A 17,434-nucleotide genomic window follows, 5' to 3' on the forward strand; every position below is an offset into this window, starting at 1 on the left:
AATATCTCTTTTCAAGTGCTAGAAGCTCCTTGGCAACAACGGTTCCATAGCAACAAGAATATCCTTAGTAACAGGAGATATTCCATAGCAACAAGAGATCTCTTTTCACAAGGAAGGTCCTTTGTGACAAATATCCTGTATCGGTACAATCTTTCATGGCGCGAAGAGATCCCAGGAAGCAAGAAAGGTATTTGGCAGCAAAGACCCCATAGCAACAAGGAATGGTTCATAGCGACAAGAGATTCCATAGCATCAAGGGATCCAATGCCGCAAGAAAGGTATTTGGCAGCACAGATATACCATAGCAACAAGAAATGGTCCTTAGCAACACCAGATTGCGTAGCAACATTAGATCTTTTGTAGCTAGAAAGGTGTTTGGGCATCAATCCCATAGCACAAAAATGGATTTCATACTAGATCCCACTGCAGTCACGACTCTCTAGCAAGTAACAGAGCCTTTTATGTCTCTGGATTACAGAACAATACAAAATGAATGTATTTTGTACAGAGAATGCATTTCAAATCGCACTCATGATAAATATAATAATTATTTCCCTAGAAAATTGGCTACTTTTGTGTAGCTGTAAGATCTCACCCAGGATACTATTTTATAGATTGTAAACTAATTTGAGCAAGGCCTTGCCCCTTTCTCTAGTTGTTATGCCCTGCAGAATATGTTGGCCCTATATAAATTATAATTATTTGCTTTTCTTTTTTTCGGACCAACCCCTAGCTTATTGCTCACTGAAAATCAGCACCCACATCATTTTCATTATCATTCTTCAAATCTCCTGTCAATTCTCTCACAGATTATCAGCAAGTATTAGAGAAACGTTTTTTTCAGATATATCAAGTGGCACTTTTTAAATGTTGCTTGAGATATAAATATATATATGCCTCGCTGTCACAGGTGCCTCATTCCAGGGCCTTATTTTACCTTAATAGGAATAATCTCATCAAAGCAGGCATTACGTGCTAGGATGGAACCTGCCAAAAAGAGGTACATTGGCATTGTGGCAGGCTTGTGCTATGTATGAACATATACGGTAACTAAACCCACATTATTTTAGCCTAGCTTAGCTGTTAAAAAAAAAACCGATATATTACATTCCGTGAGCTTTGTCATTGTGATTGAGTGCACTACATCTTTTATGTTGTACGAATTGGTCCCAGCAACATGTATTGCTATAATATATTGCTTCTTGAACTGTTGTAAGAGTGAGCCCTGTTTTTTGTGTCCTTTTTTTTTCATTAAGCAAAAAGTGCAGATTTCCATAGAAATCCCCTTTAATGCGTCAGAATTAAGTGAATTTTATAGTTGCCTGCGATGCACTTCTTACCCCTGTAAATTCTTCTTGGTAAAGGACAGAACTGTCACTTTCAGAGAATTAACAGTTTCTCTTTAACTGTGAGCCAGCAATAAAACAATGGTATAAGGCTATTAATAATTCTACAACACTGTTTACATAGCAGGTGTTTTAATTTATGAAACTATGTCAGAACATAGTGAGCTCCTGGCATAATACTGTGCTTTCTCCACATAAGGCTAGAGACAGAAAACACATTCTCCTGGTAGGATGTTGGGCTTTCTCTCAGTAAGGCTGTGATCAGAATGCACATTCTCCTGGTAGAATGCTGTGCTTCTCTCTGTAAGGCTGTGATCAGAATGCACATTCTCCTGATAGAATGCTGTGCTTTCTCTCTGTAAGGCTGTGATCAGAATGCACATTCTCTTGGTAGAATGCTGTGCTTCTCTCTGAGAGGCTGTGATCAGAATGCACATTCTCTTGGTAGAATGCTGTGCTTCTCTCTGCGAGGCTGTGATCAGAATGCACATTTCCTGGTAGAATGCTGTGCTTTCTCTGTGTAAGACTGTGATCAGAATGCACATTTCCTGATAGAATCTTGTGCTTTCTCTCTGTAAGGCTGTGATCTGAATGCACATTCTCTTGGTAGAATGCTGTGCTTCTCTCTGTGAGGCTGTGATCAGAATGCACATTTCCTGGTAGAATGCTGTGCTTCTCTCTGTAAGGCTGTGATCAGAATGCACATTTTCTGGTAGAATGATGTGCTTCCTCTCTGTAAGGCTGTGATCTGAATGCTGTGCTTTCTCTCTGTAAGGATATGAGCAGAATGTACATTCCCTGGTAGAATGCTGTGCTTTCTCTATGTAGGGCTGCGATCAGAATGCATATTTCCTGGTAGAATGTTGTGCCTTCTCTTTGTAAGGATATGAGCAGAATGCACATTCCCCTGATAAAATGCTGTGCTTTCTCTCTGTAAGGCTGTGATCAGAATGCACATTCCCCTGATAAAAGGCTGTGCTTTCTCTCGGTAAGGATATGAGCAGAATGCACATTCCCCTGATAGAATGTTGTGCTTTCTCTTTGTAAGGATATGAGCAGAATGCACATTCCCCTGATAAAAGGCTGTGCTTTCTCTCTGTAAGGCTGTGATCAGAATGCACATTCCCCTGATAAAAGGCTGTGCTTTCTCTCGGTAAGGATATGAGCAGAATGTACATTCCCCTGATAGAATGCTGTGCTTTCTCCGCGTAAGACTGTGATCAGAATGCACATTTCCTGGTAGAATGCTGTGCTCTTTGTGCATTGTCTTGGTATATAGTAGAATGCAGGTGTTTTCTCTCTGTAGGGCTTTAAGTAAATGTACATTCTACTGGTAGAATGCTTTTTAATGCACATCTCCTGGCGGAATTTTGTGCTATCTTATTTTATTTATTTATTCCGGTGAGTCAGGTACATACATGTTAGAGATATGTAATAACAAAGGCTTATATATAAGCAAAAACTTAAACTTCAACATAAACACAGGGTTAAAGCATATGCATCACAAGAAGATACAGAATTTTTGTACTGGCGGAACAGGTTAAGCTACGCAACCTGTGCTTGGCAACGGTAGATATAGTTGTGGAACAGGCTGCATATTGTGGTGCATATCAGGTTCCATGGTTGCCTTACCCTGTTAATCACATATCACAATGGGTAGGGATAAGCACACTAGGCCAAGTGTAGGTCATTCTTGGGTTCTGCACTGTTTGTGTGTTGCCGTACCCTGGAGAACACCAGATTTTTCGGGGTAACCCAGCGCTTGCTGGATTGGGGGACAGTAGGTGGAATAGTGGAAAAGCAAGAAGTGGAGAAAGAGTAGAGAATAGAGAATAGAAGCTAGCGGGTGTGTCCAAACACGTGGTGTGCCCCTGTGGGGCATTGTGGTTATGTGGGCGAGCAAGGGTCAAGGTGGATGGACCCAGGGGTCAACTCCCTGTAAACATTTCTAAGTGAGGTGGTGGGGGGGTGGGGTCGAGTCTGCCTATTCCATTGTTTTATTGGTCTCGGACCTGTGGTATCGGTGGTTATTTGCATTGTGGTATATCATGACCCCCTAACCATTCCTCCCATAGACTCCACACATTCAATCTCTCATGATCTCTGTCGGAACTCTGGTGGGCCATCCTCTCATATTGAACGTTGAGGGCTACCTGTTGAACCACATCCCTTATTGTCGGGGCACTCGTGGATTTCCATTTCCTAACCAAAAACAAGTTTGCGGCTATCAGTATGTGAAATGCTAGGGTCGCTTGATGTTTATTCATGTGTGTGGGAACATACACAGGAGAAAAAACTCTGCGGATGCCTGCATTGGTTAATTTAGAATGTCAGAGATTAGCCTAGATATCTGTTCCCAGAAGGGTCTGATTATTGAGCAGTCCCACCAGATGTGTAACATGGTTCCCCTCTGCAAGTTACACCTCCAACATTTGTCTGATGTGTTTGGGAACATGTGCGCTAACCGTGTCAATGGTACCATCTGGTAGCAATTTTCGTAATCAGTTCTACATGTGAGTTACATTTTGTTAATGGTTTGTGGATCATAAAGGCACGGTTCCAGGCGGCATTAGGAATCTCACGGCCCAGATCCTTCCCCCCATTCTTTAGTGTACTTGGGTGTCGGGAGTAGTGTGTCATAACAGACCGATATTACCTTAGTTCGCGGTGCAAGACCTATACACATTTTCCCAATAATGGATATTTGTTGCACTTTGGGTATCTCAGCTTAGTTTGGTTGAAGTGTCTCAATAGGGATTGTAATTGTAGGTAATGTAAGTATGTCGTCTGGGGCAGGTCATAAGTCAATTTAAGTTGGGAGTAGGCAATCAACCCATCTTCTTTCCAGATTTGGTGGAGAAATGTTAATCCCCTGCTTTCTCACCCCCTGCTGCCAAATGTAGGAATGAAATATTTAAAATAACGGAGTGGTGTGCCTAACGAAACCAGACTCCAAGAGGAGAACTTCACTTTGTGGTTGTCCCAAACATGCAGCATAGTAGGTGTGGTGGGTAGTATGTTGCTCATCTTGGGACGCAAGGTTTTGGCTAATGTTGTGCTTTTTTAATGCATGTTTATTTAAATAATGAACATTATTCCTACTAGAATGTTCTACTTTCTCAGTGTGTCTTTGAGAATAACGAATGACCATTCAACATGGTAGAACATTGTGCCTTCTCAGTGCAAGTGCATAAGGAGAATGAATGTTCATTATAGTTACGGTAAATGCCATGCTTTTAATATAAGAATGCTCTCTTGACATGTGTGTATAAGGAGAATGTATACTTTCTGGTAGATTGCTGTGCTTTCTCAATATAAAGCTATGAGGGGAAGAAACAGTATCATGGTAGAATATTTTACTGTCACAAGGTAATTTTCAAGGAACACTCCAAGCAGCTTGAATACTATAGCCCATTGTAGTGTTTATGGTGCTCGAGTGCCCTGGTGCTGTCCCACAGGAGGTAGGCAAACCGCTGAGCACTCCCAGTCACTGAGCACGGGCCTATATTGATCAGGATTTACTCCGCAGTGGCAAATGGCTTCTTCTGGTGCTTAAGGGAATCAGGTAAGTTATCAAACAGTACTAAAACAGTATGACTACTCGGCTACTTTGAGGCAGCACAAGGTCTCTCCTGGCACCATAACAACTACAGTAGGCTATGGTAGTTGGATTGTTCCTTTAAGAGGAAAATTAGAGTTCTGGTAGAATGTTGTCGATCTCATTACAGGACTGTGGCGGAACCAACCTCGCCACTGGCCACTGGAGGAGCCTGGTTGCCCACCTCTTGCCGCTGGACTATGGCCCCATGTTAAAAACCTTTTATTTTCCCTGCAGAAAGGCTTATTCGTGCCTTTCTGCCTGGGCATTCGGTAGATTCAATCTACCGAACAAACTACCAAACGATCGACCACCTGGGAACTGGAGTGTGCCATTCATTGACCTCCCAGAAGCTACGGTTAACCGCAGCTTAATTGGTGAACGCTGGGTGGCCGCTGTTCGTGTAGCTAACACGTGGCGGCGGCCATTGTAAAGTCCCGAACGGCCACCAGTGTTCAGCGCCCAAACTATGGAACTAAAAACTGACACTTATTTGCGCGAACACCGCTGAGCCGCCAGCCTCCCTGCTTCTGCGTTCGGTCATTTAACCGAACGCAGGTACATTTGGTAGTTTAACCATATGAACAGCATTACCCCAGATAGCCATGCCATGGAGCCTATTCGTGTAACGAAAGACTATGGGAAAGACTTTAGCTCCATGGCGATTGAACTGTATGTATGTGATCTGAGCGTCATTCGGTATAAATGTGCGCTCAGATCTAAGCTATCTGGGGATAGGTAGAATGTGTATGTTCTATGTAATATTCGTAACAGTATGTATTTTTATGTCTTTTAACCAACATGTGCTCAATGGAGTTTTGCCTGTGTCCCTGGAGATAATTGAATTACTTCCCAATTATCTCCAGGACAGAGAGGAGGGATTATAATGCATTGTGGGAGTGTTTTAACCCTGTGTGTCTGTGATTGGTCACTGTCCATTATATGTCCTAGTTTTCCATCTGGTCCCCTCGGGCAGTGTCCACCAGGTGGGAGACCTGCATAAAAGCCGGGCAGGTAGCCCCAGTAAAGCAGTTCCGCTTGACCCTCAAACGAAGTGTCGTCTCGTTCTTTGGGGGAATTGGGCTGTATGCTGTTACAGTGCGACTGCCAGGAGTGTAAGCTATTTGTATGTTTTTTCCTGTTCGGCTGTTTAACAGCATTCGTGTGTTTCCTGTTCGGGAGTTGGAGGATTCGTATGGTTCCAGTTCGGGAGTTGGAGAACTCTTGTGTTTGCAGTTCGGGAGATTGGTGATTGCAGTAGCTGCCTGTGCATCTGAAAGGGGAATATCGCCTAAACGGTTTTTAACCTCTTGTGTGCAAAACGGTCCGTTACAAGGACCTTGAGAAAAATCTATATATTTTTAGTAGAAAGTGTTGCTTTCTATATATGAGTCTATGAAAACAATGTACATTTCATATCTGGTAGAATTTTGTTATTCCAATCAGGAAACACGGAGAATGCACATTGTATAAAGTGAATGAGGAGAATGCTTTCATGCTAGAATGTTATGTTTTGCAAAGGTCTGGTTGTCTCCCTGTATAAATATTTTAGAACATCGTAGACTGACATGAAAATATTTATTCTGCCATTACCAGGTTATTTAAAGTAACTGTATCTTATGTGAAAGAAGAATATTCATTGTTGTGTACATTTTGGTTTTATGATGATTGTTTAGGTAGCTGAGCTGACACCTCATCCAGGTATTGTGTATGTCATTACTGTGGGTGAAAACCCATTATACTCTAACTGATTTAGAACTACAATGGTAGAAGGCCCAACGTGAACAGTTTTAAAAATGAATTCAGCTAAGGTTTAATTTGTTGAATAAAAATAAATGTTCCTTAGGTGCACACCCTAGTAAAATATCCTGTGCATGTTTATTTGTGTGGCAGTGTGCAGAATCAATATAGCCCACGTTCTGCAACAGAGTTCTGTGCATACCCTAATAGGCACTAACTGACTCATGGTTCCTTACAAACCCCCGTTATCAGGGTATTCTACCATGTATGTACACATACGTCACCTGATGTCCGTGACAAAAACTGCATCTCTATGCTACTGTGCAGATCGTGTCTGAGATTATGCAAGATTATAAGATATAGTCTCAACTAAATATGTATGTGTACGTGGGCAGAAAATCATAGTAATATGGCAACTCTAACTCTGAACAACTCAGCAAGGGGTTGGGAGGGGGGGGGGGGGGGATAAGAAACACCCCTTATATAAATATATAAATGCTGTGCTGTCTAAAGTTTAAAGACTATTGCAGAAGTTCCTTTGCACATTAACCAAGTCATAATATATGTCTTTAGGCGACAAGAAAGCCCTGGACTTTGCCAAATTACTCAAACTATTTGACACTAACACGGGAGACTTTGTGCACTATAACCATTACAAGCAGCAATAGTAGATGTGGTGTCAGAGTGCCACTTTAAATATTAACCGTCACTACTCAGTTAGTGACAGTTCCTTGTTCTCTGAATCTGACTTGATAATTCACTTAAGTGAGAAATCAGAGTGAATTTGAAATTTTAGAATAATAGAATAATTTATCTGGTAGCAGAGCTGAATTTGGGATTTTTTTCTAATTCAGCTTTTTTTAGCCTTAAAGAAATTGTATGGGCACCATAACAACTTAATTATAAACATTCTCAAAAGGTTGTAGTGCCGGATCTCCCTGTCTCCAGCAGCATCTAGTTTTGTAAATGCAGTTTCAGGAAGTGTGGAGTACCACCAGGCATGGGTGCCACTGATTGGCTTAGTCAGCTGATTTTCTAAGCCAATCAGTAGCTCCCCATCCATAGCAACTTAATTTTGAATAAATTGTTATGGTTAATTTATATTCACTTTGAATTTCCAACAATTCTTACTATAGTAAGTATCCCTGTGTGTAACTACTACTTGAAATCATACCAGAGTAAGGATGCACTAAGGAGAATGATGCCACGTGGCACACTCCTGTAAATTCTAAAATAAAACTTTTGATCTGTCTGTCTCTCTATATCTATATCTATTTTAAAGCACAGCCCTAACTTTTACTTAGCTATTTGGCTGTGTAACAAAAGAAAAAAACAAAAAAACAACAACAAATGTGATACCCAGGGAATTATACATGTAGCATTTTATTGAACTATCTCATGTTAAAGTGGAGGTGGCAAGGGGTGTCTAAAGACTGAGAAGCAAAAGAGTCAGCGTTAGCTGCCCTCAACTTTCCAAATGTCACACTGGTATTTAAATGCCTGAAATTTAAAGGATCACTATAGGGTCAGGAACACAAATGTATTCCTGACCCTATAGTGCTAAACCCACCATTTAGGTGGCTTGCCCCCTCTTAGTCCCCCTATAAAAGTTTAAAACTCACCTAATTTCCAACGCCACACGGGTCCGCCCCCTTTGTGACATCATCAAAATGCCCAATTTTTAGCCAATCCAATGCTTTCCCTATTGGCTTAAATTGGCATAGGGGCGGGGTAAAATGTTGTTTTGGCCATTCAGGACCTCCTCACAGAGATGCAATGAATCAATGCATCTCTATGAGGAAAATGTAGCGTCTCCATGCAGAACGTGGGGATGCTGAACGTCAGGGCTGCTTACTGTGCAGCCCTGAGCCAGGAAACACCTCCAGTGGCATCTAAGGAGTGGCCACTTGGAGGTGTCCCCAAGGGCAATGTAAACACTGCCTTTTCTCAGAAAAGGCAGTGTTTACATGAAAATGTCTGAAGGCAATGATTATACTCACCAGAACAACTACATTAAGCTGTAGTTGTTCTGGTGACTATAGTGTCCCTTTCACTGTCACATTGTTGTGTCTCAGTGTGTATGTCTGCCCATATACAGGTGTACTCTGTTGTGATTACTTTCATTGCTTCAACTGTATACAGTACCTACTTTTGGGCCATCCTGTATATATGTAAAAAACACAATAACATAGTTACACAACAATTTAACACCTACATTTTCTGTCATGTAGCACCTTGATGCTGATGGACAGCAAATAAAAAGTGCTGCCCTGCACAATGTATAATTCATAAACATCTGGAGTAAAATCATTCAATACTGAGTGGACAATCTTGGCTGGTCCTCCTGAAGCATATGATTTTTATTTTATTTCTACACATTACTTTAAGGGGCAGCACTTTTCATAACATTAAGACTATACATGTGTTTAAAAAAAACCATGCAGGTTCAATACATAATAATTTGTAGATATTCCTGTTAAATAAAAGCAGCAGGTGCACTCAGCAGGGGGGACTGCCATTTTATAATCAGGATGACCCAATGTCCCCAGGGTCATTTATTGATAGCCTATGTGGCAATGTTATTATGATGGCTCGCTGAGCATCACGGGAAATGTAGTCCACAGGAGCAGCTCTGCTATTGGTCTGACATGACAGCAGCCCCAGAGGGCAGCAGCTTGTCAGAGCCCTAATAATGCAGCCAATAAGAACAGCGCTCCGTATGAGGATATTTGCATAACGTCGCACGTGATGGCGTTGGCCAATCAGAAGGCGGCCGTCTCCGTACCCCTCACGGGATGCCTGGCCACACCCCCTTAAGACGTCACTCCCCGCCCCTCTGATGATTGGCTGAGGAGGGGTGGAGGGAAACGCTGACGCCCGGGTTTGCGTGCCCTGTCGCGTTCCCCGGCCCAGGCAGCCAATCGGGGGCCTTTGGAAGGGTCGGTGCGCGCGCTGCGCCCATCCTGCAGCGCCATGCGTGAGACCGTGCGCGGCCCCGAGGGGAGGGGGTTAGGGAGCGCGCTCTCCAGATCAAACCGAGGATCCGGGAAGATGGGAGAGAGAGCGGGAACCCGGTGAGCAGCTCCGCTAATAGCTTTATAGATATAGATACACACACACACACACACACATACATACATACATACATACATACATATAACCATACAGTATATTATATTATATTATATGGGGGGAGAGAGAGTGCACAATGCTCACTATATACACCCAGCAGGCACACAGTGTATAGAGGGGCTGTGTTATATTATAGATACTGTGTGTGTGTGTGTGTGTGTTATACACACTGTGTGTGTGTGTGTGTGTTATACACACTGTGTGTGTGTGTGTGTTATACACACTGTGTGTGTGTGTGTGTTATACACACTGTGTGTGTGTGTGTGTGTTATACACACTGTGTGTGTGTGTGTGTTATACACACTGTGTGTGTGTGTGTGTGTTATACACACTGTGTGTGTGTGTGTGTGTTATACACACTGTGTGTGTGTGTGTGTTATACACACTGTGTGTGTGTGTGTGTTATACACACTGTGTGTGTGTGTGTGTGTTATACACACTGTGTGTGTGTGTTATACACACTGTGTGTGTGTGTGTGTTATACACACTGTGTGTGTGTGTGTTATGCACACTGTGTGTGTGTGTGTGTGTGTTATGCACACTGTGTGTGTGTGTGTTATGCACACTGTGTGTGTGTGTTATGCACACTGTGTGTGTGTGTGTTATGCACACTGTGTGTGTGTGTTATGCACACTGTGTGTGTGTGTTATGCACACTGTGTGTGTGTGTTATGCACACTGTGTGTGTGTGTTATGCACACTGTGTGTGTGTGTGTTATGCACACTGTGTGTGTGTGTGTTATGCACACTGTGTGTGTGTGTGTTATGCACACTGTGTGTGTGTGTGTTATGCACACTGTGTGTGTGTGTGTTATGCACACTGTGTGTGTGTGTGTTATGCACACTGTGTGTGTGTGTGTTATGCACACTGTGTGTGTGTGTGTTATGCACACTGTGTGTGTGTGTGTTATGCACACTGTGTGTGTGTGTGTTATGCACACTGTGTGTGTGTTTGTTATGCACACTGTGTGTGTGTGTGTTATGCACACTGTGTGTGTGTGTGTTATGCACACTGTGTGTGTGTGTGTTATACACACTGTGTGTGTGTTATACACACTGTGTGTGTGTGTTATACACACTGTGTGTGTGTGTGTGTTATACACACTGTGTGTGTGTTATACACACTGTGTGTGTGTGTGTGTTATACACACTGTGTGTGTGTGTGTTATACACACTGTGTGTGTGTGTGTTATACACACTGTGTGTGTGTGTGTTATACACACTGTGTGTGTGTGTGTTATACACACACTGTGTGTGTGTGTGTGTTATACACACACTGTGTGTGTGTGTGTGATACACACACTGTGTGTGTGTGTGTGTGATACACACACTGTGTGTGTGTGTGTGTGATACACACACTGTGTGTGTGTGTGTGATACACACACTGTGTGTGTGTGTGTGTGTGTGTGTGATACACACACTGTGTGTGTGTGTGTGTGTGATACACACACTGTGTGTGTGTGTGTGTGTGTGTTCTACAGGGGACACAGCATCTCTACATGCACACTATGTATATTACAATATTAGATTCACTGTATGTTATACAGGGGACCCAGCATCTGTGTGTGTGTGTGTATGTATGTGTATATATATATAATGTAATTTATATTAACACTTAAATTATCTATCTGTGTGTTATTTATTCTGTGTTGAATTTATTATGTATACTGTGTAATTTATGCTATCTACATTTTGTCATTTATACTGTCATATACACTATCCATACTGTGTGTTATCTATGCCGTGTCATTTATTATATATATATATATATATATATATATATATTGCGTGTCATACAGTCTATTTCACATCCACAGATTCATTGTGTCTTCTATCACATATTTAATATACCGTGTATCACTTATAATATATTTCACTTCTTATCTACTATGTACATTTCATGTCATGAGTATTCTATATAATTACATAAATACAGTGCATATCATTTATAGTGTGTTTATATATAAAAATTGTTTTACTTTCATCAGAAGATATGCTGTGCTTGTCATGTATCATATGTTCCTATGAGTTATCTTGCGTACACACTTTGTACACAACGTTAAGTGTGTTGTATATGTGTTTTTTTATATTCTGCCACACTGTGTGTGAACCTTGTGTATTTTTATATTTAATGTATGTGTAATTAGTCTACTTCTGTGTGTACATCGTGTGTTTCAACTTCAATGAATATATGTCTGTACTGTGTATGTCGTTCGTGCATATCTGGGCTTCATCTGTTAAGACGTGGAGTGTTTAATGAGTTTGTGCTTGTAAAGTGTGTCCTGAGGGTGTGTGTATGCTCAGTGTGGCTATCCTGTGCATTCTGCATGGAATGTCCTGAATATATGGCTATATGATTCCTGTTGCGTGTTTTGTTTATATTCTGATGGTAGTTCTCTTTGAGCTATGTATGTTCTCTATATAATGTGTATGTACTGAGTATATTAGCAAACTATTTCATGTTAACCTTGAGTCTATACATTGTTGCACTTGTAATTGTATAACAAATCATGAGTTTGTTTTGTTGTAGGATTTGTGTACTGTTTGTACAGACAGTGTTTCGAATATAAGTAGGCTGTATAGATTGCTAGAAAATGAATGCATGCATTCCATACTTTCATTTATTGTAGAAGTACAATATATATATATTTTTTTTAAATGGAAAATGACCCAGTATGTCATATCTGTAACAAGGCCATCTGTCATTGGGTGTGTACTATTTACAGTTATCTACTAGAAAGTGTTACATTTGGTGCTTGTTGTATCCTTATCTATGTGCTTGTTTGTATATATTTTATGGAAAAAAAGTTTTATCATTGATCATGTGTACATACTGGTTCTTTACCTGTTGATGTAAGTATGTAAGGCCTGACCATCATTTTGTTACCAGAAGTGTTTCTATTTAACTGTAAAGTAAGCAGGTTTGGGTATATAACCTCTGTGCTATTTATTTTCATTTTGAGTCTATAAAAGTATTGCCTATTTTTCATTGCATTTTTCTTGTGTAAAAAAACAAAAAACCCTGAGAATGTATTATATTGCAAATTCCACAGTCCTTGAGATAAGACTTCCCTTCTTTTTAGTGTACACTTGCTTTGTGTGCATTCTACATAATTACTAGTTCAGCAAATCTGGCAGAACCAGGCGAACCAATTTTCAAAGCAAAGGTTGACAGATTTAGTGTCACCTGTCAGCTCAAAAAGTTCAACATTATGTGGCACTATAACTGCTGCATTCGCCTCTAAAGCAAATTGCATACAGTACCCATACCATATCCACATCACATACTTGTAGCTACTGTTACTTATTTTTTTTTTTTTTTGTACGTATATGAGATGTTGCAAGTGAGTTGAGCATGCACAAGTAAGCCTTTTTTCATTGTGGTAAATTTGTAACTCCTAAGCTTGTTTATGCATTCATTCGGAAATTAATCCTTTGTTTTCAGTGGGTGCAACTATCTGTGACAGTACTGAGACACTTCCTGGTTGTCGTTTACATCACAGGAGGAGAATCTGCCCAGGCATTTGTATTAAGAGACACTTCCAACCTTAATTTCACCATATCCATTTAATCCACTACGTACAACCTAAGCAGTTATTTTAATTGAAACCGTTTAGTAGAAATATACTATGTGTCAATTTGGTATCTACGCTCCAGTTTTATAAATAGGCTAACACCATAAAGTGCCTCATAAACTTTCTCTGACCAGTGGGAATTTCCAGTCCTGCTTCTTCAAAGCATATCTTTTTTATACAGTGTGTACATATTAGATTAGTTTGGGCTCACGTGTGTACTCCAAGGTGTATGTTATTGCCTGAGACTTTGCACTGTGAGTTACCCCTTTTAAAAACGATATATTATTACATACAAATATTACAAGCACACTCTAATAGTTGGGACGTGAACTTTTTGCAGAGCCAGATACAACTAAGTTTGCACGTATGTGATTGTGACATTCTTTTACAAACCAAGTAAGAAGTACACAAGTAGACATCCATATATAGTAAAACGTAATTTAATGGACAGTGCTTAAAGAGGAAATGCATGGTTTGATTTTCTTACGCTTGTCAGTTCAATTTTTGCACGCCCTTGTTGGTTTGTGGTGCAACAGTGATAATAAAAGCATACATCTGATGTATGACCTGGTCGCGGTTCTCATTAATTTACCATGATTCTATTTTTGCAGACATTTTACAATGATTTCCCGTGTGCACAGGGAATCGTGAATTATCAGTCCTTTGAATCAGTTTGTGCCAAAGTAGTCACCCTTTGCACTGATGCTAGCAGGAAGTAAAAAAAAAAAAACAAACAAACAAAAAAGCTTTTAATTCACATAGTTAAAGGCACTCTCAAAACACCCAATAATATTTCTCTGATGTATGATTACTATGAGTATGGTGCAATGAATTAGTCAATGTAATCTCGACATTTACACTGTGGGCTTTGAGTAAGCACTGCGGGGGGGGTTCTCACCTCTATTTCCCTAATCAATGTTTGGATTGCATAACTCCTGATTTAGATGTCCAAGTACGTGAGCTTCCTACCCATGCCATGCAAGTTTGACTCCTAAACCTGCTAAGCTATGAGTGTGTGCACGTAACGGATCATCTTACAGAGTTTGGTCTATATGAGTAAATATGACACTTTTTTTTATTCTTTTTTTTCTATTTTGATGCATAGTATTTCCAATAGATGTAAACATACAATAAAATACCTTATTGCTGCAAATCTCCAGGGTACAGAATGTTGTACAGCCATACCTGATGTTTTCATTATTTTCTGTGAAAGCAGAACAAATCACATTCTATAATTCTGCCCAGCAGGGTTTGTCTATTGGTGGCAAGTCTGTTGATCAGATAATATGAATGGACCTACTGCCTAGACTTGGGACAGACGACCCTTGGCACTCCATGTGTTGTGGACTACATCTACCATAATTCTCTTGCAGCCATATTGCTGGCAAAGCATCAGGGAATTTCTAGTCCAGCGTACCAGAGGTTGCCTACCCCTGGCTGTTGGCAGCCATGGCACAGATGCTGTTAGTTTACTGAAAGCTCCTTTTACAATTTCGTGAAAGGAAATATCAGATGAGATATGTGCACACATCACGTTATGGTTTCCTTCAGTTATCAGCAACTGACAGCAACAGGGGATTCCTTGCATACAATATTGTCTATCAATCGGTCTATCGTCTATGATTGCCTGTCTTATCCTTCTATGTGTTCTTGTTCAGTTTTTAAAAAAAATGATATATATATTTTCTTTGTTCTAGAGATGGCAAACATATTTCCTTTTATGTTGTAATGTCAATGAAATAGTTTCACAATTTTCTGTTTAGGGTTTTTCCGAACAGATACAGACCATACATACAAGAGAGACATTAACCATCTACGAGGACACACAGAAAACTAAAATTCAAGATTTTTTTTTTTTAACCTAAAACTTAAAGTAATAGGGACACTCCAGACCCCTAAAGCACTTTAACTTGCTGAACAACTTTGTGCGAAGAGTGTCAGTTTGCAAAAAGTGCTGATTTCAATAGAAATTGACACTTTTATAAATTAACCTGGTTGTACCTCACTGGCTTTCAAGCAGACATCAGGTACGGCTATTTCCTGTAAGTTTTGCACAGTGGAGCTAAATTCAATAGGCAGCAATTGCTCAGAGAACCTGCCTTGCAAAGACTTCTCATTGAGCTACACTGGGAAGTCTGTGATTGGACAGCCGGAGAACGTCTGGGTGAGGTTAGAAGGGGAGGTAATGCAAAGGCTGCAGACAAAAGATCTGTTGTTTTTAAGATATACCCCCCCAATGAAAACATGCATAACGAAGTCCAAGCTAGTTTTCATTTGGCGTTACATCTACTAAACAGTGACATTTATTTTGTATCTCTTCAGTGGAGTGTCGCTTTGAGCACATTACTCTATTTCCTCACCTAACCTTATATAATGTAACAAATCCCCCAAGTCCCTGTCTTTATTTATTTATTTTTCTACTGTCCTTGGCAGAGACAGGATTTATGTATTTATTTTTTATTACCAGCCTTTTGCAAGATTTCTGGCATACAATGTGCATGCACCCCTGAGCAGAGTGCACGGTACATAATTGGGCAGATTGCAAGGTGGTTTACCTGAGAGCTGGACTTACTAAGTAAGGTGTCTAATGCCAAACGTAAAATGGGAATCTTTAGAACCGACTATTTAACCCCTTAAGGACACATGACATGTGTGACATGTCATGATTCCCTTTTATTCCAGAAGTTTGGTCCTTAAGGGGTTAAAACTAGGAGCAACTAGCATGGCAGATCCTTCTGCTTGTTATATATTCTAATACCTGATGTCACTAAACTCCTTTTCCAAACCTCCAACCTTACTAATCCTTACAACAAACACAACCGCATCAGGTTGGGGCACCCATCTTGGAAAACCTGCAGTGATCATGGTGCAATTCCGAGTAAGTAGTCAAATATTTTAAGAAGAGTTTGACACCTCACTATGGGCACCCAGTGTCGCCTCTTTCTGCAGCAGAACCTCCTGCCACTGAGATGTGCAGGCCGTACTGATTGACCGATCGAGCTCTGGTGATGACCTGCACAACTGAGCTTAGCTCAATGAAGCCAACTGGAAGCTCTCTGCAGCAGCGTGTGGCAGTCGGACACTTGGCAGGAGCCAAGTAAGTTATTAAACTATTTGAAAATGTGCTCTGGGAGGCTGTGAAAATAATCCTGGCACCATAACCACGGCAGTGTTTTTTTTAGTGGTTATGGTGTTTACAGTGTTTGTCTAATGGCTTTTAAAGAAAATAGGAAAGTCTAAATATTTGCTTACGTCAGTGGTATAGATCATCCAGGTATCCTAGGTGCCTTTTCAGTCATTATAATCCCCATAATTCTAAAAATAAGGAAGGAAAGAGGTAGTGGTCATAGCATTTGTGCCCTTTAGGTAGTTTTCATGCCAGATCGAACTTTCAAAAGGAAAGTATTAACTTCCTGTCGTAGTGAAAATGTTAACAATATCACCTTGTGCCTCTTCTATTCAGTGCCTGATATCTGAACAGGAAATCTCGCCTCCTAAAGGTTTAGAATCAGATGTCATTGCTATTCTGTTTCATTGTTATTGATAACAAGGTTTATTCTAGGAGGTGAAAAAAATTCTATTGGTGTCACTTATAACAAGTCCTGTTTCTGCTTCGGAACCAATTAGTACTGAGATTTCTACAGTTGGACTTCAGTAAAGAATCTCATCCAACATCATTTAAAGTTCAAGCAACTGGTTTCTTCTCCATTCGGAGCCTGTTGTTTCATCCATTGGTAATGGGGTTTATAGGGGCAGGGTCAGCTTCCAACATCCTACTTAATGTTAGAGACTACCATCTGAACATTGTTTTATCTGCTGGTTTGTGAAGCTCAGCTTGAACAATATGAATAAGCTGACTGCTTTGATCATCTAAACCACTGACCAAGCATTGGCAATGTCTTGCGGTTTCACCAGAGCTGGACGGAGAAGGGAGTAAATGTCCATGTAAGTTGTACGTACTGTGCACACTCAAGCTGTCTAGATATTGTTTTGGAAAAGGGGACAGTAGTATTGTTCCAAAGGGTTGTTGTACAGCTTCATTGA

General features: G+C 40.6%; 1 protein-coding gene across 2 annotated transcripts in view; it reads left to right on the forward strand.

Annotated features, from left to right (window-relative positions):
- The window catches only part of ARRB2 (arrestin beta 2), a 37,051-nt gene continuing 19,617 nt past the window's right edge, over positions 1 to 17,434 (forward strand). Inside the window, exon 1 of one of the 2 annotated variants that reach the window (XM_063449650.1) lies at positions 1 to 278. In XM_063449650.1, coding sequence (XP_063305720.1) covers positions 265 to 278 — 14 coding nt within the window. In that variant the 5' untranslated portion in view covers positions 1 to 264. Of the gene's footprint in view, positions 279 to 9,612; positions 9,759 to 17,434 lie in introns of those variants that run through there. The other variant, XM_063449647.1, reaches the window with a different exon arrangement.

The sequence above is a fragment of the Pelobates fuscus genome, chromosome 3 (genome assembly GCF_036172605.1).
Source record: "Pelobates fuscus isolate aPelFus1 chromosome 3, aPelFus1.pri, whole genome shotgun sequence".
Classification (NCBI taxonomy): Eukaryota; Metazoa; Chordata; class Amphibia; order Anura; family Pelobatidae; genus Pelobates; species Pelobates fuscus.